Source organism: Rhipicephalus microplus, chromosome 2 (assembly GCF_043290135.1).
Source record: "Rhipicephalus microplus isolate Deutch F79 chromosome 2, USDA_Rmic, whole genome shotgun sequence".
Taxonomy (NCBI): domain Eukaryota; kingdom Metazoa; phylum Arthropoda; class Arachnida; order Ixodida; family Ixodidae; genus Rhipicephalus; species Rhipicephalus microplus.
In genome coordinates this window covers 198,764,462-198,786,255 of record NC_134701.1, presented here as the reverse complement: position 1 = coordinate 198,786,255, position 21,794 = coordinate 198,764,462, and the positions used below count along the sequence as shown (strand labels likewise).

The 21,794-nt window shown below is 45.5% G+C and overlaps 1 protein-coding gene across 1 annotated transcript in view; it reads left to right on the top strand.

Annotated features, from left to right (window-relative positions):
- Window positions 1-4,582: 4,582 nt before the first annotated feature.
- LOC119170498 (uncharacterized) overlaps window positions 4,583-21,794 on the top strand; it is a 67,333-nt gene continuing 50,121 nt past the window's right edge. Inside the window, exons 1-2 of the mRNA XM_075887233.1 lie at window positions 4,583-4,635; window positions 5,061-5,089. Coding sequence (XP_075743348.1) covers window positions 4,604-4,635; window positions 5,061-5,089 — 61 coding nt within the window. The 5' untranslated portion in view covers window positions 4,583-4,603. The remainder of the gene's footprint in view (window positions 4,636-5,060; window positions 5,090-21,794) is intronic.

Below are 21,794 nucleotides of genomic sequence, written 5' to 3'. Positions count from 1 at the left end.
ACCAAAACTGAAGAAGACGAGCGGAGGGTAGGTGGCACGAAGGCGACAACAAGAAATGAAGAAGAGAAGAAGAAGGCACGTGCGATTACGAGGCAACTGTGCGCCAATCAGCTGATTACCAGTGGTGGCCCATAGAGGTGGCGTGCCACGATTGGGCCACGTGCGACCATTACGTGGCAGTAGGCTGTGTGGCTGGGGACGAGCCGGAGCAGCGGCAGACGGGACACAGCAGGCCGAAGCGTCGGACGCAGGCGATCCAGGTTCCGGCCAGGGAACGCGGCTGTCTACGCTACTGTCATCCAACTACCAGCTGGGGCGGCATTGCCGGCACGAGTACTGCATCTCGGGGCGCGGCCTGGCCTGCTGTTCTCTTCCTTGCCGAGGGCATCGCGGATCTCGGCGAGGCGTCTCCGCGGTCAGCCGTTCAACACAGCGATGAACGTGGCCTGGCTAATGGTCACGGTTGCGTCGAGCATCGTGTCTCGGGGCACGCTCTTCGCTGGACGGGCTGGCCATTCCCCGCATGGAGCATCGCGTCTCCGATGCGGGTTGACTGCTCAGTAGTCGCACCCATGCCATCAAGCGCCGGTGTCACCAGAGCGTCGCACTTCGGCAAGGGCAAGGGATGTTCTGCCGGGCGAGACGCGGGCGTGTGTACGGAGGACCATGGAGCCGGGCGAGGATTCAGGGTGTCCGAGGATTCAGATGCCAGGGGAGTTGCTGGCTGAATCGAGGATCGCCGAGCGGTGCCGAGCCGTGCCGAGTGGGCCGCGAGCTCACGAGCTGTGCACCCGAGGGTACCTGGCTGTGCCCTGGCCAAGGCGAGGAACGCCGGTGAGTGAGCTGCCACTCCGCAGCTGTAGCGAGCAGCATTTCAGCACGGCACAGACGGTGCTGTGCTGGCCAGAACCCGCACGTGGAACCGCTACGCCCGGGTGGTGATCAAGAGCTTGGAAACGAGGTCGCGCTGGTCCAGGCATCTCCGCCACCACAGCTCGAGAGTTGAGTCCACGAAGGCAGACGAAGTGGTGCGCCGCTCGAGAGGACGAGTTCCTGGCAGCGTTCCTGAGACGGACGTGGGAAGCGTACGTGTCGGCCAGGTCGAGCTCCGGTGTGTCGGTTCGAGGTAGAGTCCGTCGGCCCGTACAACGTCCAAGGACGGGGCCTGCTGAACGGCTCCTGCCTGGGTGCAGTGGCCGGGAGCAGGTTCGTGGGCGAGGTCTACCGGGCGTGGTCCTCGTGAGCCGTGGCCTGATCCTGGACCTCGGGAGTTGCGACCCTGACTGCTGGGTTGGACGCGACGTCCGATTCAACGGCGCTGCACACGGTAGCGCATCCGTGTGCGGTCAGCCGTTCCAGCCGTGCCACCTTTGCCCTCGCGCACGTCGACGACCGCATCATGTCGGGACGACGGGGACCCAAACTGCGACGTTCCCATTCCTGGACCAGGAAGTGCACAAAACCGAGAACAAGGTGTGCCTGTACAAGTATGTGTTTCCGCCGCACCTGCCGCACCCGACGCTGGCCTTCGTCGGGCTGCTGCAGCTGCTTGGGGGCGTGTTCCCCGCGCAGGAGGCGCAGAGCCATTGGTTCGCGCAGCTCATCAACAAGAAAGTGTCACTTCCTTCTCTAGTGTGCAATATAAAGCTTCTTTTGGTCGCATCACATGTTGATGTCAATCCTTTCTCGTCCGCTATTAACAAACATAGTGACGAACGTCCTTAACCATCACATATGTCTTTTTTATTATTTCGAAAAGCATCGCAACTTTCATGTTTAATCTTATTTCTCAGTTCTTTTTTTATGAGACCCTGACTTGAAATCTGGGGCGCTGCTACAGACTTTGCAGCGCAGACGTACATAAGTTCCTAAATTTTCTTGTCATGTGGCCGTGTATACAAAGATCAAAAGAGCCGTTCCATATATGGCCGATCAGCTTCAATGACAGGCTGCGTGAACACTGAATTCTACTCCCAAACTCGCCGTTGCACTGCAAAGGCTCTGCATCCTTGACTTCAAATCATCATTGGCAAGGAAATGAAAAATGAGCTTGAACGTAAAGCATTTAAAGCCTTCAAAATAAAACAAAACATGGCAAAGCGTCATGTGTAAATCATCCATCAGTTTTCCTTACAGATAAAGAATTCGCGTTGCTACATACTACATAGTGATTGCATTGCATGGCGTCAGTATTATAGTGTTTCATGAAAATATGCACCTTAACACCTGTGCACTGTTGGTGTGCGACTGTAAAATGACTCGGATAGGCTATAGTCACGGCCGCTCGATCGAGATGGAGCAGGCGGGGCCTATTTATGCATGCGTTGCTGGGTGCTGTATGGGTGGGCTTTCTGCAAAAAATATTGTGTTTGAAGTCTAGATCTTGTTCTGTGTGGTTGTTCTCCTTTGCACAGGTTTGTTTCTAACCGGTGGGGGAGATGGCCCCTACTGCTTCCCCCCCCCCGTTCCTGAGCCCCTGCTCCTTTGCTGTCTTCGTGTCTTTCGTTGGTTTACTCTTCCGAATATTATGAAGCAACTCGCAAAGCAAGCTGTGTTAGTGATGCTCTGTTTCAAACACCGTAGTAACAAATGGTCATCTAAATCTAGTTAGTTGAATTTAGATAGAGATAGAAAGCAGGCGAAGTAAAACGAAGATTACTCAGTTTGATTGTGTAGCGAGTGCGTGACAAAGCGGAGAAAACACCAGACATTACACTCACACACTTCAGTGTTTTGTCCGCATGCATACATGTTCTGTGCAGTACTTCACACGAAGTTTATGGTTGTGCCAATCTCGCCCAATAGTCGACCTTGCTGATCCTGCCAACTGGATCGTTTATATGATAGAGCATATTTCATATGTTGTGTTTGTCTCTCTCTCTCTTTTTTTTTCTTCATAAAGGGCTGTGTACCAACTTAAAATATGTATGCCGCAAAGAGCTCCTTTTGCTCGTTTAGACTGCTGAGCAATATATGCAATTGCTTCCATACGCATAGAAGTGCTTCTACAATAACTAGCGACGATATTGCCCTTTGAACTGTAACTGTTCCTTCACTCACTCTCACAGTCGTATTGATTGTTATTCCAATACCGACTTTCCACACCTTTTATTCATACATATTGTGTGAAATGGAGTAGACTCGATCGTCATATATGTTGGTCTGTATTCGCTTAACTACCGTGAGCTTGAAAGTAGCTTAATATTAACGTTTATTTTGAGTCCAACACTACCTTTCTACGTTATTAGGAGCACGTGTTCAGTACAGAACAAGTTCTTCTGATTGAAATATCTAACTGTAAGCGGCAGGCGAATAGATTGCGATGCGTTTGCTAAAGGGTAGTATTAAGAAAGTTTTGACAATTTACTGATGACAGAATAAACTGCTTAATAAAGGCGGATTTACTAAAAAAAATAATCGTACATAAACAACGCGCTGAAAGAACGCATAGGCAGCGGCAGCGCGCCGATCAGCTGGTGTCAACAATAACAGCGCAGCGAAAATTGTTGACGGCGGCGCGCCAACATCTCGGCGCTCATTCAAGCGCACCTTTAGTGGTAGTAGTAGTAGTAGTAAGTGTAACACTTACTACTTCGGAGGCATAAAAAAAAAAAATGCCATGAATATAGACTTCGGAGGCATTAAAAAAAAAAAAATGCCATGAATATAGCTTGCCAAGTGATGTGGTGGCCAAAATCGGTACGATGGCATCGTACTCAACGGCAGAGGACGATACTCTGCAAGCTGCAGACATTATCGAAGAACTGTGTGTACAGCAGGACTGATTGTTTGTGTGTACCATCATTGATTATAATTGTTTTGCCCACGCCTTCTGCAGGAATTGCTAAAAGATGGTTCTGTTTTCATTCGCTAATGTGGATGATTGTTCTTTTAGAAGTGCGCTGAAATCTCTTTTGTACAATATGTGCATAAAATGCTATTTTGGATTGTTTCGTTCGTTTTGTGCCCATTTGCGTTCATAATTTTGTGTTCATCTGTCTGGCCGTGCACGTGCTACTGCATATGGCAACAAAAAAAAAAAAAAACAATATAGACATGCTTCGTGCAAAGCTATAAAACAGGCACTGAAAATTCTATACTTTATTGAAGAAGTTTTTTGTAACGAAACAATTTTTGTTTCTTTAATTTTTTACACTTGTATATCGAACAGAATTTCAGTTTCCATTAGGCCTTTGGTTACGCCCATTAATTTCATTTTGAACAGGTTTACAGAGCATTGATGCATTCGGAGCTCGTCGTTTCTGAGCGGGTAAGTCTTTACGCATTGCGAAAACTACGCCAGCCATAAATTATTGCAGTTTAACTATAGGAGCACATTTATTATTCGTGCATACATGTTCTGCGTAGTTGCCTCCAAGACAACGTAACTTGAGAGCTGCGTTTCATCTTTTCAGATAAAACAGCTGTCAATGAATGCTTTGTATATTCAGAATGTGTTAAAGAAGCGCTTTAAAAATATTTCGCTACTTTTAGCTCCTTGTTGGATTTTTTGGCTACTTCTAGCTACCTTCACGTTGCCATCTAGCTATTTTTGCTGGCCGACATTTGGCAACACTGTAAGTGTTGTTTGATAACTAGAGACATGGCTGACACCCGCGCAGCGTACGTGCCATGGTATGTGATAAAGTTGACCGAATCGTGTGTTTTACGTTGTGTAACAAGCTGGGCGCTTCGTGTGTCATTTGTTGAGATGCACCTTCGTAGACCAACTATATTCCTTACCATTAGTGCACTTGCATTCAGACAATTACCCGGTAGTTCAACTTGTATGTGCAGCCTCTCGTTCTGTTGTGTGAAACCCCTCGCGCGTTTTTTTTTTTTTTTTGTAGCTATGACAAAAAAAAACACACAAAAATTTTGATATCTCCTGCAAATTTTTTGTTAACCTGAAACTATTTCTAACCTTTGTTCGACTGCTGCTGTTGCCGGGTGCATGTAACAGCACATTGTTTTGTTTTGGAGTGACAACATATACACGTATGGCCTATTTCTTTGTTGTTGTTGTTTATTTCGTTTATATGTTTTGTTATTGTTTTTAGGTGGAAGTTGGAAGACGATTCAGAGTTAGGTAAGCATCTCTTGGCTTGACTCAAGAAAGACATTAGATGGCAGTGGTATTGCATGGCATTCTCCCTTTGTTACACTGAGTCAGAGGATGTGTACGTTCAGTTTATTCTTGGCTAATTGTTCAAAGCTTCAGGAGAACGTCTTGCCGGTCAAGTAGGCCCTTGATCAAAGACATTTTTGTAGTGCCTAAACACAATTACAGAAGTGTTACAAAAGCGCTACAAAAATGTGTACTGTTCAAGCTTCACCACAATACACATGCTGTTGCGGCTGTGGTGGGCTGCGGAGCACTAAGTCTCATGTTTGATTCCCTGTCGTGGTGACTTCACTCAGATGCTCGTGGAGTTCCAAGTGATTAGATTAATGTAATTCAGCAACTCTTCAAAATATTCATAGGTCAGTGACAGCCTTACTTTCTCCTACTTTACCAACCCTATCTTGTAGACCTCTTTAACAGAGAGGAGGATCACCCCCCCCCCCCCTTTCTGCGCTGTTGCACAGGGGTACAAAAGCTGAAGTCACAGCTTTGGCCCTGCATTTTTGGGGCTCCCCCATGTTAACAACAGCGCAGAAGGGCTTATGGTGGCTCCCAGGGAACCTTCGTTGACAAGATGTATAGACGTCAGACTCTGGAGTTTTGCAGACACGTAGCGCTACCTCTCGGCCCAGTTTCGGGTAGTACAAAACTCGACTCCTTTGCACAGTTTGTGGGCAACCAGCTGCAACTAGAGCGTGCCAAACAATGATTGAGCTATATATTAGGTGTGTTTGCACATTGAACACTAAAAAAAAAGAGCGCTACAAATGTCTCTCCACTAGTCGGACACGTAACTGAACTGCCATGAAGTGCTTGCTAGATTGCTCGGTAAAACGGCGGAGAAAACTAGAGCAAACGCAATGGCTCTGCAAGAAAGAGCTCATTCGACACTACTCTTGTTTTGTGAATTGCCACGAACGTAAAGGACTTCAGTTTTACCGATCTCCATAGCTTTCACCAAGCAGAACAGTGAGAGTGCTGGATACGGCCCGTTGTGAACATGTGGGGTAAGCTAATTACTCATGTCTAAGCCGGTCGCATGATACTGTGTGATAATGTAAGTCTCCTGTTATTTTTTTTTTTAGTAGCTTTGATGGAGAACCATGGTAAATTTGATTATGAAGTTCAACATGGTCTCTGACTGCGGTGTGCGCCGCACAGCAGTAGACGTGTGACGCGCGCGATGAACGCCACACATGCCATGACCACCAATAATTTGATAAGGCTCTGAGTTCCGGCTTTAACTAGCGAATGCGAACATGGACGTCATACAGGTAAATCTCAGCATTTTGGTCATGACGACATGCGGTTTTTTTCTTGCCGTCGGTCTCTGCGATTGCTGGAGCTATCTTGGAGGTTTCGGTTTCGCCTTTCATGGTACAGCGAGAAAGTGGAGACGCATGCATCCTCATTTGCAGCATATAAATATGAAAGAAATTCGTCAACAGAATATTCTAGGATGTGTAATAAAACAATTCGACACAGAGGAAGCGGGAAATGACTGGAGAATGTAAATGGAAAGCCAAAAATCATTGGGGCCATTCGTGCCAGATAGAGCAAGCTTTGCTTCATCATAAAATATATTGCTCATGTATGTACTTCATCGCTTTGGCATCTTGCGTATGCCCAAATTTAATGCATTTAGGCGTTGCAGAATGCATGTCGGAGGGCTTGTCTTGAACTCAATTTCATGCGATGCTCGCTTGCACTTGAATTGCGAGCTGCAGCACGCTGAAATAACTGAAGCATCTTTTGCATTGTACCCATAGTTGGCTTTAATGAGCTTCCTACTTTTCTAAAGCAAAGTAGGATTGACGGAAGAAGCTTGCCAGGTCCTTGATTTCCAGGAAACCACACCGATGAAAGAGGAGGGCCTGTGTACGTTAGCTTGCATTCGGCTTTCTTTGCACAACCCAGTTATGGCCGATGCTGTGATGAGAGTGCTGGTGGTGGTGTTTTTCACAGTGCTGCCTGGGCAGAGTCTGACGTCTATGCATGCAGGGAACGTGTGACATTGTCATACACCGTCTTGTCTTTCTCAAAGTTTCCTCCATTTCACTGTACTGGCAGTAAAACGAAATGGCAACCTCTCTGATACTGTCACTGTAATTTTTGCCTAGTGACACTTCCATACATACATTCAGTGAAAACATTGCAGGTCCTGTAAAGCAAACTTTACAGACAATTGCACTGAAATTGTATGCCAGCAATGACACGTAGTAATATTTGTCTCAGTTTACTTGCTCCAGCACTTTTCATAGCTTGCTTGCATTTGTGCAAATTTTTTGCTATGTTATTCTGGTAGACGGAAACTTTGCTTTCTCCCTACCCAGCCAAGCTTTGTCTTATTTTATGGAATTGCAAGTGAGCATTTGATGCTTTATTTCACTTTGTCGAAATTTTTTCTTTGTGATTGGAAATACAGACACATGACCTGCTATGTATTTGCACATGGCCTGTATTTTGGTGGCCAATCGCCAGTTGTAAGGTATCAAATCAAGCATGGCCTCAAGGGCATGTGTCTCCACCGACGCCGCCACTGGGGTCATGTCACCCGCAAACCATCAGACTTTGCAGGACACATTTGCGTCCACATGTCAAGCATCTGTATCAGTGGTACATGTGTCTTGAAACCTTCGTGCACATATTCCACCTCTTGTTTCACCTGCAATAGTGTAAGGACGAGCAACCGTAACACCGCTTATACATTCCCATCACCTTCACACGCTATGTGCAAGTGAAACGTCACATAATGAGGTGTCTCATTTCAAGGGCAATGAGACAGTATGTGCAATTGCGGATAGTTGGTGCCCCACGTCTACATGTCACCCATAGGGATTTCAGATGCAGATGTCAGCATATGAACTGGTACCCTCTGAGAAGTTTGTCAGGGACACTAATGAGTGCTTGGGTGCGAATTGGCACAAGGCAAGAAAATTACCAAGGTTACGAGATCCCGTGGTTGGTCATGTGCTCATATGCCTTATAAAGTGGCGAATGTGTGCGTTTTCTGCAGATACTCTGCAGATGTTTAAAAAATGACCTTTTGGCAATGGTGGCCAGATCTTTAGGAAACACGGCCCCCAACTTGAAGTTTGTGCTCAAGTTTACAAGGAACTCAAAGCAGGATCTACTGGATTGCTTGAACAGGCGAGGGATGCTTCAACTGGTTCTACAAGGATATTAGTTGCCTTCTCTGAAGATGGGTCTCGAGACTTCAGAGGAGTTCCCCATTGTTGATGTTTTCATTATTGTATTGTGTTAGTGTGGTGAGCTGTCCTGTGGATTCAAGGTTGCGGAGGATACCTACATTTTCAGTGATCCTGCTATTGTGTTGTGTTTGTGTGGTGAGCAGCCGTGTGGACCCAAGATTCCAGTGGAGGCCAACATTCTCCCGACACTACAGTTGTGTTGTGTTTGTGTGGTGAGCAGTTCTGTGGACCTTTCTGAGCCTCCATGAAAAGTTACTCCCTTGCATTGAGATTCGCTGCAACCTCTTCATCCTATGGTGGACTGCCAACAGAGTGAGTAGATATTACTTATATCTTTTAATGCATGTAATGTTTTGAAGAACTGCACGTCGTATCTTGGTGCTCTTTCAGTCATCTGCGTTGACTGATTACAAGGATAGTGTCGTTTAGCACAAGAGTAAAAAAAAATGTTCTTTGTGGTTGACATTCGTACCCCTTTCTCAAGGTGATTGTTATTTTAAAATATTGTTTTATTTTTGTTGAGAGAGTGTTACATAGCTGAGAATGGCTTGTCAGAAGCTCTTTCCAGTGGTGCACACAGTATGCACTTTGATTACTATAGGTGTTCATCACTTTGATCAACACAATTTGCTGACAAATGGTGTTGATGCTCAGTCAACTATGCCAACACATTTTTTCCTCTTAGGAATCTGTAGATTCATTCTTGTAACATGCGCAGTGTCTGTGCTTTATGCATGTGAACCCCATCGCAGTTTTCTAAAGACTGTGGTGGCTTGGCCAGGGCTGCCAGTCACAATTTGCTTGTCACGATTTTCTTTGTAGCTTGCGGACTTATTCTGGTTGCATGCATAGTCTCTGCTCACACGAACACCATTGCAGTCTATGAAATATTGTGGCGACTTTGCGAGGGCTTTCAGTCATGATTTGCTTGCACTTCTGCGTACTGCCGCAAGCAAATGCATCAAGTTCCCAGTCGCGCAGTCAGTTTCACGGCTCTTGTGCGGCACCTTTGTTGTGAATTGGAGGTTTAGTTGTGCTAGCTGCGAGCTGTTTGAACGAGCGTCATCGAGCCTTTCTCTAGTTCAAGCATTTTTTATCACACTTACTCAAATACCATAGGCTCTGTGTGTTCTGAACCATAAATATCAGCTCTAAAGGTCGTCCAGTTTCTGCATATCTCCCACAAAGTAAAAAAGTCATTTTGCGAGCAAGCAATGCATGGGCTTGGGAATGCTTGGGAATGCATGTGGTAAATGAACCAGTGCAGGTGAGTTTATCACCACTGCTTATGCTAATATATTTATTCTCTGAATCTTCTAAATAGATATTACAGCAGTTATCGAGGCTTTATATACCACCAAAATTGAAGTTAAAAGTAAACTCTTTTGACAGAAATGTCTGGCTGGATAGAATTATAAGAATAAACAGACTCTCTAGTTTATAAAATTAAAAATTAAACACTAAATGTGACTGGGGAGCAAGTTTCTTCTTATAAACTGAAGTTACTGTGGTGTATATTTAATTAGCAGAAGCTGCCTTACAGGGTGCAATAGAACAAATTGAGGTATGTGTTGTAACTAACCGTATCTGTCTTGTTTTATTCGCATTCTGTAGGGCATGAACAATTCAATTTCGGTATTGTTTTCTCATAGCTGAAGCTGGCGTATATATATATGTTTTATTATGATGTTGGCTTCGAGGACATAGCGTGGCACCACCTATGTCGTGATGTGACAGGATGCTGGAGCATGTTGGTCGCTGGCAGGGGCGTAGCCACGAAAGGGATAATCAACCCCCTTCCCCTTGAAATTTTTGTTTTACTCGCATGTATATGCACGCACATATATAAACACTTGCACAAACATAATTTATGGTTGAACCCCTCCCCGACGTAAATCTCTGGCTATGCCCATGTCTGCTCGTTTCCTGTGCTTTTCCTGTGCTTTTACGAACACTACACATTTTTTTTGTGGGCACTGCACATGCTTCTCCCTTGTTATGGAAGTCATTTGTCAAACAAGAAGTATTGCCTCATGTTTGTCAAACAAGGGGTATTAGCTCAAATTTGTCAAACAAGGGATATTACCTGATAATCCGGGTAATACATATAGCATGGTAATACATATAGCATGGTACAATTGATATTTAATGGCAGTGCAGCTGACGCCATACAGGACAAAGCTTGTAATGCTGGGAAATCTTAGCTGCTAATATGTTGTTTAATACTTTTCGCCTGAGAATTCCCAGACTTTGTGTCAAATGAGTAAGATAGTTGCACGATCTAGGAAAATGTGCCGTTGAACAGTAATACCCCTCGTGCGTGCATGGGCTTAAAGGTGCTCGTGGAATCTGCGAAACAATGGGCAAATTTTTTCTCCACTGCTCATTTTCATCACGCTTTGATCTGTCTGATGATCATCACTGTTTAGGTTTTTTTTTTTAACTACTGATAAATGTACTTTTTGGCTGGGCTTACACTTGTCGGCAATGTATCAATCTTGGTTTTCAGCACCTTCGATAAGATCGTAAACAGGCAAAATATGCGTTGTAAAGGCTTAGCTGTGAAATATTTTTTAGATGTGGGTGCTCCTTTTCTTTCTCTACTTATTTTGTTAATTTACAATAAGCCTGTCATTCTTCATTATCAGTAAATTCATCAACAAATGCACACGATGAGCTGCCGGGGGAGGGCTCGTGAAGATACATCAGTTCTACCAAACATCTCAGCTGCGGCGGTGTGCACAAAGTCACAGAAGTGCTTTTTGCGGCCCCTTGAGTTTGCATTGCGTATTTTCCATTGCGTATTTTTGCATTGCGTATCATCGGCCAACTTCTGCGCATTTCATTGCATTTGGAGTAATGATGAAAACTTACAGCAGCATCTGTCAAATACGTCGGGCACTGAGGCACCGAACATAAAGCTGAAGCTGCTTGCAGTCTGCCACGGTGGTCTTGCGGTACTGTGCTGCTGACCCGAAAGTAGGTGGTGCAGTCACGGTCGTGGCAGTCACATTTTGATGAACGCAAAATGCGAGAACGAAATGTCACCATCAATATGGCGTCTCTAATAATGATATGGTGGTCTTGGTATGTAAAATTCCAAATATCATATTATTATTATTATCAGAAACTGCTTGCGCGCAACGTAGCACTGCTTATACGATTAATCTCGAGCTGACCAAATCAAGCTTCCAATGTTGAGAACCACGAGAAGCATAGGAATCGAGCTTTTTGTACACATTCATAGTAAAAAAAAATTCGCAAATACAACAGATGACACAAGTCTAGTGTTTACTACCAACAAATGGACAAAGCACCTTAAGGTCTACGCTTGTCTGTTGTACCCACTATGATAATGACACTGATGACGAAGAATAAGCACGTTAGCACACGCAAGGTACTTACTAAATGCCACGACAATGGTGATGACACTGGTGGCGATCAGTAAGCATGTCAGCGCATGGAAGGTTCCCAATGATGACCATGGAGTATTCTCTTTCTGCCATGGATTAAAACAAACTTAAGGTGGCAAGGCAATGGAAAAACAACAAAAACTCCAAGCAGACTCAGAGTTGAGGGCACGGAATCGGTGGCTCGACAGCAAGGCCGACAACAAGCTGCTATGAAAAATGAACCAATCTCACAACGGCGAACACGCTGCCATAATCATATCCGACTGAACAGTTGTCATGACAGTGTACTGACAAAGTGTTAACGTGAGTGTCACGACAGTGAAGTCGGAGACTTAAAAGTTGACATCATGGACGACTGACCTTTGCAGTGTATGATGTCTCAATACACTCCATGATGCATTTCGGATCACTGGAAACATCCAATAACCATGAGGGGAACAGGCATGAATTTTGGCTTTGCCAACTTTATGTTGAATTCCAATTGCGGAGTAGGTGCAACCGACCGACTTCGCGAGCGAGCACTCGACTCTGGGGTAAAGCAAATCCTCCAAATCCGCCATCGGAACACAACCCGCCCTGCTGGAGCAAGGCGGAAGCTGCCGCGTTACCCAGGATACCTTGCGCGTGGTCTTTTCCGCTGTCTGTTTCCCACGTGGTTTACCAGCATCGCCGCATCGTTCGTTTGCTTGTTCAGCGCTATTAACCTGTGTGGAATGGATATCACGCCAAGCGTGCAACAGCTATTGTCCACGATGTCTGCTGTCGCTATCGAGTAGCAGAAGTATTGCCGCACGCTTTGCTGAGGTAGCCGAGCTGTCCATGCCGTCCGCCATTATCAACACAACTTGCGTGATGCTTGCGCGGCTGGCGCGGCGCCAGCCGTGCCCCCAAGCAGGCAAACGTGTTAAAGGAAATGTGTCACCCTGAGTTCCGGTCCACTCCACTGATTTCGGCGGAGCAGTTTTTCCTGCTCCACGGAGGGACTCCCACTCTGAATCCCCTCCTGCTCTCTCATTGGAACTTTTCACTCTCGCTCTCACTCTGTCATTGGAACACACTTGCTCTGAAAGGAGCAGAAAAACTTGCTCCGACTCCGCCATTGGAATTCAACATTAGACTTCGAAGAACTATTGGCTCTACATTTTATGCACCATAAAGCAGTAATAATGAAAGCAAAATTGAAGCCACAGCTTAACATGGCATATCATTTATGACCAATGAACATTGTATATAAACTGCATAGCCGTGGCCACGTCTGTGTATTTGCGGCGAGGTCGGGCTATAAGTGGCAGCCCATGGTAGTGTGGATAGGCGATTGGTGGCGCGTATACAAATACACGCAGCGGCACTTTGTTGCATGCAGTTTACTTACAATATCTACGCTCCTCCATGCTGAATTAATGCCCGAAGCCCATGTAATGTGACTATTACTAGCGAGTGAAGCACATTCTGCCTAGTAAAGGGGTGCTGTCCTTGGTGACTGCATGTGTGTGTGCTTTTGCACTAAATGAACGCTTTTGCTGTGTTTTGCTGAGTTGTTTATACATGTTTAGCTTTTGTTCCACCTACTATACACTACTGTAGCATGACCGAACTACTTATTTACGTCTTGCTCATCTGGATGCACACACTCACGCACAAAAAAGAGAAAGATTGTAGAATGCTCACATATTGATGTGATGAGTTCAGCACCACTGTTTGCACGAATGCGCATATGCATTTTTCTTCTCATTCTTTTGAACGTGACATGTGGGACAGTTGATAAGTCTAGCCTGCAAAGCTCAGTGGCTGACAGTGCGTTGCACTGCATTGATGTTTACCAGTTATGCACGGTGTTATACCAGTGAAAGTATAGAAAGCTTTTAAGAGTTTAGCAGAAAGCTTTCATTCATGGTTTATATGCTGACAGGGATACAACAAAGGTCTGGTTATTTTATGGGACAAGCATTTCTTTTTTTCTTTACTGAAAGGAAAAATGGCCACCGCCTTCCGTCAGTCAATAACAATGCTAGACAAACGCTGAAGACAGTGCAAAAAAAGATGAGATTTTCCATGAAACTTAAAACATAAATGCAAACCATGCCGTCCAAATTAATTTTGAACATTTGGGTTCTTTAAAGCTTTCCGACATATAAATACACCGGTTATCATCATCATCAGCATGACTATGCCCACTGCAGGGCAAAGTCCTCTCCTATGATCTGGCAATCAACCCAGTCTTGGGATTTCTGCTGCCACATTACACATTACACCTGCGAACTTTTAAATCTCATCGGCCCACCTAACTTTCTGTCTCCCCTTTGTGCATTTGCCTTCTCTGGGAATCCAGTCAGTTACCCTTAATGACCAGCGATTATCCTGCCTACGTGCTACGTGCCCAGTCCATGTACATTTCTTTTTCTTCTTGATTTAAACTATGATATCCTTAACCCCGTTTTTTCCTTGACCCACTCTGCTCTCTTCTTGTCTTTTAAGGTTAAATCTGTCATTTTCCTTTCCATTGCTTGGTTACTACCTGTCCTCTCCACTAGTGTTCCTGCTTAAATATTGCTCCAAGTTAAAATTGAGCACGGCTACTCTGTTTTAAGTACAGTTTAAATACGGAAGTGCCACACTTTAGTTGATAGTAATATTTGTCTGTACTGTTACACAGCTAAAGCACATTTAACGATCGATGAACCACAGAGTTATGTTTGGGGCACACGAAGGATGGCCAGTCGGTAGACGGCGCCCGACAAAAGGGAAGTTAATGAAATTAGGCTGCCCAGATGCAAACTAAGCCGTTCTCCTCGGAACGCGTCTTTGTCGTCGAACTCCGTGAGCCTTCGTTCACCACACCTTGTGCTGGGGAGTCGCCCGCACGGCGGTAGCGCTCTCACGGTGAGCCAGACTGAGAAATAAGTAGTCGTTGTCGCGACACGGCTTCCGACAAGATAATGCTATGCTATAAGCCATGCTATAACAATACGTGTTGATATACGGCAGAATCATGTCTACTAACGCCAGACAGCCGACCGGCCGTCTAGACAGGCTTGTTGTCGCACGAAAGTATCATTTAAGTTGTACGTCGCTGAAATGACGGATTTCTTCTTAGCCGACGCTCGGAGGATAGCAAAGTGTGGGAATGCAGAGGCGGAGACCCATCTCTGAGGAAAGGAAGGGCAGTTGTTGGCTCCATTGGTGGAGCATCGAGTAGGGGTTTGTCCCACGAGGCCGTCTCAGATGAGACGGGAGGTATTAAATGAAGAGAAATGGAGAGAAGGGGAGCTTAATGCTGGGGAACGAGATCGGGAAGTGGGGACAGAGGTCGTGCTTAGCGCAGACACTGATGCAAGGTTGATACTACGTTGTGGGGGACAGAGGTCGTGCTTAGCGCAGACTCTGATCCAAGGTTGATACTACATTGAGAAGTTGGTGTCGATGTGTGGAGTATACGAAGTGCTCGGCAAGTAACGCCGACGTTGATATTAATACATGCCCGTGCTTACTGTGCGGTTGGTTTAGTGGCCACCCCGGCCTTTGTTTGTAAATAAGTGTCATTGTGTAAATAAACCAAAGTTTGCTAGGAAGTGAGCAAGCAGTCCAGTCCTTCAATGTGTCGTCGTGATCATCTGAACCATCCATCATCCAAATCTTAACTCAGTGTCGTAGTTTTACACCTAACAGCAACGCGAAAGTGCGCGTTCTATAGCCTCGTCCTTGTTTACAACTGAGTCGCCAAACTCTGTATTGCCTCACCATTTGGTAGTCCTCAGCTTTGAGACGATGCCAAGTGCATTTTACAATGCGCTTGAAGCAGAAAGCAGCACCCACACTGAAATGATTCTGGTGAATGCAGGGTACGACTACTCACAGCACTCGGGAAAAAGTTACATTCGGTGATCTTGTTACAGTGCATGAACAGCCGACCAAGACCAAATGCATTTGTACGTTCTTGCAGGCATACGTACAAGCAGTTAAACTCGCACTAACATAACCGAACAAACCATCCTCTGAGAACAAGCATGGCGTACGCGCACATGCAAACGCAACGTGGCTAGCAGACGACGCAAGGAGCAATCTACACTAGGCAGAGACTCCGCTCGATCTTGCGGCCAATAGGGGGCGAGCAGCCTGTCTTAGCTCTGCGGGGGACACCTTGAGGCAGTTTCAAGCTGTGACTTGGTGTGTCCGAAGCATTAACAGCCTAATAGTTGGGCTAACCTTGTCGGAGCCCAAAACTGCCTGAAGGTGTCTTGCCGCATAGCAAAAACCAGCAGCTCACGCACTCTTCACAGATGTTGTCGCGGCTGTACACCACTTTGTCACTCATTTATGTGTGGTAGTGGACAATGTCACGGGTAGTTTACGGTAACACCGAGCCTTCCCATTGCTTTACCCAGTCATCGTCATTCACTTCGTGGAGATGTTTTTGCAGGGCAAATAAATGCACTTCTAGAAATAGGGAAAGCTGCGCACCACAATTAAATTCAAACATCATGTTCTACAACAACTACACGGGAAGGTGAGCAGGAGCTGCAGGAGCATCCTATCTGCTATGTTGAAATGATAGCAGCGCCGGTTTCTCCACTGGAAGCTCTTGCACCCAATACCTGCGAGGCAGAAGCACAAATTTGATAACGTGCATAGCATCACTAGAGCAGCACATAGTCTGCTACATATCGTAGAATTGTGCTCAGGGGCAAGGTTTTTGTGGCACAGAATTATAAATATCTCACATCATGGTGGAAAGTGTCAAGCTTATGTGGTGCAGTAGCAATAAACAAATGCTTTTTGTATCACTACTCAATAAAAGTGACTGGCTTTAGGAACTTTCATAACAAAAAGAAAAGAATGCAAGAAGGAAAGACTCAAGGTCTACCAAATTGCCCCTGCCAACTTTCATGTTAGTTCTCGGAACAAACACAACACATACTGCTGCTAAAGCAGTGGCAAGCTACTGGCATCCACACTTTTGGACATGGTGCCCTGCTTGCTCGGTGCCAATTATGTTCGATCTCAAAGCCAATAGCTTCTCATTACGAGCTCACCCTGAGACACACTGATGTCTCTACATAAATGAGCAACAATTCCTGTACACTGTCTATTCATTGTGCTTCAATGCGGTGTCATCACTTGAACATTCACACAAAAACATATTCTTACGCTATCATGAAACGATGTAGCCTATCCTGTCAAGTACCTAAACAAATAGCTGAATAATTTGTGCAGGGGATGCTTGAAGGAGGCATCAAAATCTTCCAGCACATTATGATGCCTAAGTGTCGTTGTGCGCTGATATGAAAATTCACAGTGTGCTGTAAATAGGTTCTCTTGCAGACGTCATCTTGTGTTGCTTTTTTTATATAGAAAAAAAGAAAAAGAGAATACTGCTTGACTGTTTGCTGGGTTGCCTATCCTGTGGTTTATTTGTGTATGCAATTTTTTCCTGTGTTACAATACTGCTGGCCCTTTACACAGTTTTCTTTATCGTGAGCCTGTGATGAGAGCTTCTGCTACCTGTATGCACGGCCGGGCTAAACTGCACATGCACGCTCTCTTCTTACGGCCTTTGCAACAGGTGTTGTACATGCCTCTCGCCACTCCTTTGAGGGAGGCGCTGCGACCCTGCCATCTTCCTCCGCTCTGTACAGCGTGCAAACACATAAGTTCGGGCGCGCTTCTCCACTTACTGCGCGTTGAAAAACAAGTTGCCTAATTGTTGAAGGCACAGAACTGGTTTGCTTTGACTTCTTATTTGCGCTAGGTGCATCGAGCTTAAGTTTATTGAAAAATTTGTAAATGTAATAGCCCGAAGTACAGCTGTCCGCCATCATACGTGTAGACATTCTGAGCTCTGAAAATAAATTTATTGCTTATAAGCACTGGCAGTAGTTCAACACTTTCAAGTGAAAAACTTTGCTGGACTTCATAAATGTCTTGTTCACAGCCTGAAATTCTTCCTAGTCTGCTGTGTGTAGGTGCAAGGCTTGTCGTTTGCATCAGTCAGTTTGTTTGGTTGACGAGGAGAATCGTTAGGAATTTTTCGGCTATGAGATCTGGGGATCGTCGGGAGCGGCTGTCATGAACGCTTTCAGGGCAGCTTAAGATGGGAGCGCATTGCAAGTAGGGCTGGACTGCTGTTTGCAAAACTTCTAGCACATTTCTGTATGGTAGGTGTTCAGAGGCCTTATCAAAAAAGACCACTGTCTTGTCCAAAAGAGCTAGAAACTCATGCCTCGGGTAGTGTAGTTTGCCCCTCTCTTGTGCTCGCAGCAGCTTGTACAGCTGATGCTGCTTGTTGTTGGTCGTCAGCAGCACAGCGCTAGAGTCGCATCCGAGGTCAGTAATAAGCTTCGCGATGTAACCACCAAGGTATGCTAAGCCGGAGAAGGTGACAGATTGAGATGGACGGGCCGCGTACTCCAACAAAGACCTCAGGTTCTTATCCAAGTATATTCGATACCATTGCAGCCTCTTCCTCAACTTCCATATTTTATAACTGGATTTCCTTCGGTGTTGGGATGTGCAACTTGACGATGTGGTCCAGAGCAGCGCTGACGGCTCTAGCATCCAGCATGTGATTCCCGCCGCACATTCACCGCACCCTTCCGAAGATTGCTTCGACAGGGTCACTGTTCAATTTCTTTGTCAGGACATAACTGACCCCTTGCTCCACGAGGAATTATGTTGTTTCCACTGTCGACCTTGTAAAAAGCAAGGCTTGGTATGTCTCGTTGGTGAAGATAGCACTCACCGATCCGATGGAACTCTTCTGTATTTTTTCCACATATGAGATAAACTCATCCTTAAACCTCAGTAGGCGATTGTCATCGCTCCTAAAAATGGAAGCTTTGTGGCCGCTTCCATTGAATGAAGTGTCATGGATGTCAAACCATTTCTTCATGGACTTCATGAAGAAAACGGTTGAACTTGCTCTCTTGAAATCTTTGGCAGCACCTGTGGAATTTCGCTCAGGGTGCTCTACGGCTGCAGACACTTGAGGGGTGAAAACTTACTGCTCGCTGCATATTCATTTTTTTCCAAATTAGAAGGGCAGACATGTTTCCTCGTCAAATTTCGGGCCAGCTTCAGTCTTTTGTTTTTGATACTCGTATAATTTCTGCACAAATGCACCGCTAATCACTCCTGTGCCATCTGTAAGTTCACATTTGAGGAACTGGTTTTAACATTTTTGAGCACTAGGCACAGGTCAAAACTCGGAAAGATAAGGCGGTTGGCGTCGTGTGGAGGACGTACAACTGTGTTGAGGTTGCCGTTACGCATGTGCCTAAACATCGTCACGTTTGCTGAATAATTGTCCGTGACAATGCGACTGATGGTAAAGCTACATGATTCCACAGCAGCAATGACCTCCTTCATCCATGCAAAGAGGTCTCTACCGCTCAGTTGCTTCGTGAAGTAGTACGAGCATGGAATCTTGTACGGACAAGTGGTACTATGCAGCACAAAGCAGAGGATTCTGTTCGCAAGGGCTTCTTTCGCTGTATTCGCCATACTACTCTCTAGCTTGTCCTTGAGGCCAAAGACAGCATCAGCCTTCCTATCATAGATGCACTTTTGTTTTATGCTAGCTTCATCTATTATAATTGAGGTGATATGTTGTTTGCTGCTGAGTAGCGAGGCCTTGTGAACCAGACGGTCCTTCGTAGCGTTGCTCGTACCTGATGATGTTGGGCTTGGACCTGTATAGTTCTGAAGAGTGCACTTTGCTGGAAGTGTCAGAACCCCCGAAGTGCGAGCATGATCGTAGCCTTTTGGGGACAGAGCGCGCAATATCACACACTACCTAACAACTTATTCTGGGTATGCTGAATGCTTATCTCAGTAACATTCTATTTGATGAAAAAAAAAAACGCGGCCTTTTTCTCCTTTCTGTGCATCTTTTGCGATTTTCTTAACACACGCGTGGTGCTTCCTTTCGCCATAATATGTGGACGCCTTTTCCTCTTCTTTCAAAAACTGCTGCACCTTCCCAAATTTTGAACGATGGTACGACACTTGGCAGCGTAATTTCCCTATCATAGCCAGGTATCTACCCGCGCGATGAGCATTGCTGTTCATTGTTTGCGTACAAACACTTACTGCTTCTTGTTCAGTGGAAGCATCTTGTGAAGTCGCAACATTCAGGTCTGATTTGTTGGCCTCCGCTTTTCACTTCCTTGATGTTTGGCGTAGAGGCGAAGCTCGTGAAGCAAAATATTTGCAGGGCTTCTTCGCGCTTGGTCTTATGTAGGAAGGATAGTCCTCAAAGAGAGTGGGCGCAGAGTCTGGAAGAATTTTCTGATGCGGCACATTGCAGAAGTGTCTGCTGCATACGACAGTCGATGCAGACTTGTCATTGACGATGAGGTTCTCTCTCGCAATATTCTTTTGCTATTTAGCGCACAGTTCAGCATTGCTTTGGAATTGGTGAAAAGAAATGCTGGGTGTTTTCCGCGAATAGGACTTGCAATACGGAACACAACAGTACACCGTCGCACATATAATATATATCCATACTTACTGCTCGTACTGAAGGTTGTAAGACCATCTTTCCAAATCGAAAAATCACTGCAGACTGTTGTTGTTGTGTGATTCTAGAAGGAGAAAGAAGGCACTTAATTTCTGTCAGCCCCTTGGGCGACATGGCGCAGTGCCTTGTAGGGGAAGGGGAGTGAAAGAGGGTAGGGTGATAGAGTGGGCATGCTGTATGCTAGGGTGAAGCAGGTGAAGCACTTTGCTCTGAGTGTAGCCTGCCTCTTTGCTGTCTTCATTCCAATTCGCCTTTTTTGCGATGCCGCTGCCCTAGTGGACAGAACGGCTCCCGGTCTCGGAGGCCTTCATTCTAGCAATGCCAGTTCTCTCTGCTCCTACCAAAGCCTACGAAAGTGCCAGAGGGCAGCAAAAGAAAATTGAAAAAACAAATTTAGCAAACTGTCTACCAAGTCGATATCAGTAAAGTCATAAATGATTTTCAGAGGCCATTTATTAGTCTTTATTTATATGAGATACAGGCAAATTGTTTGGTCATTCAGGTTTATGCCTCCCTTGTATTGTACAGCCAGAACCTTGCGGGCTTTTACACTTCCAACATTCTTTTTTTTTCTTGTCATAGCTCTTTGTTTTGTTGACAAGTTCAGCTCCACAGCATGATAGCAGTGTTAGTGATCACGTGCTTGTACTTTGTGGCTACCATTTTTCTAGCAGGGCTGACCCTCTTGTGGCTTGGTTCACACCCTTCAGCAATAAGATCTTTATCAGACGTAAAGCTTGTTTCGATCCTGCTTTTCATCGCAGTATCATGGCTGAGCATTCTTTGCCCCGGAAAATGCTCGATGAGCGGCATCAGCATGAAAATCTGTCAAAACACGACACAATCCCTCACCCATGGCATTGTGCACGCTAGACGTCATCACGATGGACCTTTTTCACAAGCGCCATCTGCGCATGCGCACCGGAAACGCTTGAACGGCACCACCCCGAAACATTTTTGGTAGCTCGTGGCCTCCGAAACCTGTTGGGGAAACCTGTTGGGGCACCATCTCAGAGGTGATGGGTGCAAAGAAACGTGCAAGCTTCCACGCTGTCGCATTGACCGGAAAGCCACCAAATTTGCTTTTGGCTCTCGCCACTAATGGCACTGTACCTGTCGTAAAAAAGGTGTATTCCTCCACCGATTCCGATGTCTTTGCGCTCTGGGAGAATGGGTGTAGTGGTGCTGTGATAAATATCAATGTCTAATTGATTGAGTGATTGAAGCAACTTGATTCTGGTTGCACACATTTTTTTTCCTTTTCTTGCAGTTTACATTAATAAAAATGCAAACAGGAAGGTGTTTTTGTTTGTGTTCTGCCGTTAACACATGCGGTACTCATCGATCAACACTTTTTTTATATTCATCAAGCTCTGTCGGATACAACGTTACTGTTATGAGGTCTGTTGGAAAAGTATCCGACCTTTGGCTAAAGGAAAAAATAGCATAAATAAAGTGTTGGAAACCTAATCACCCTCAAATAAGTCTTTTTTGGACGGACTCCGCACGCATCACCCTGTGGTGCTTCC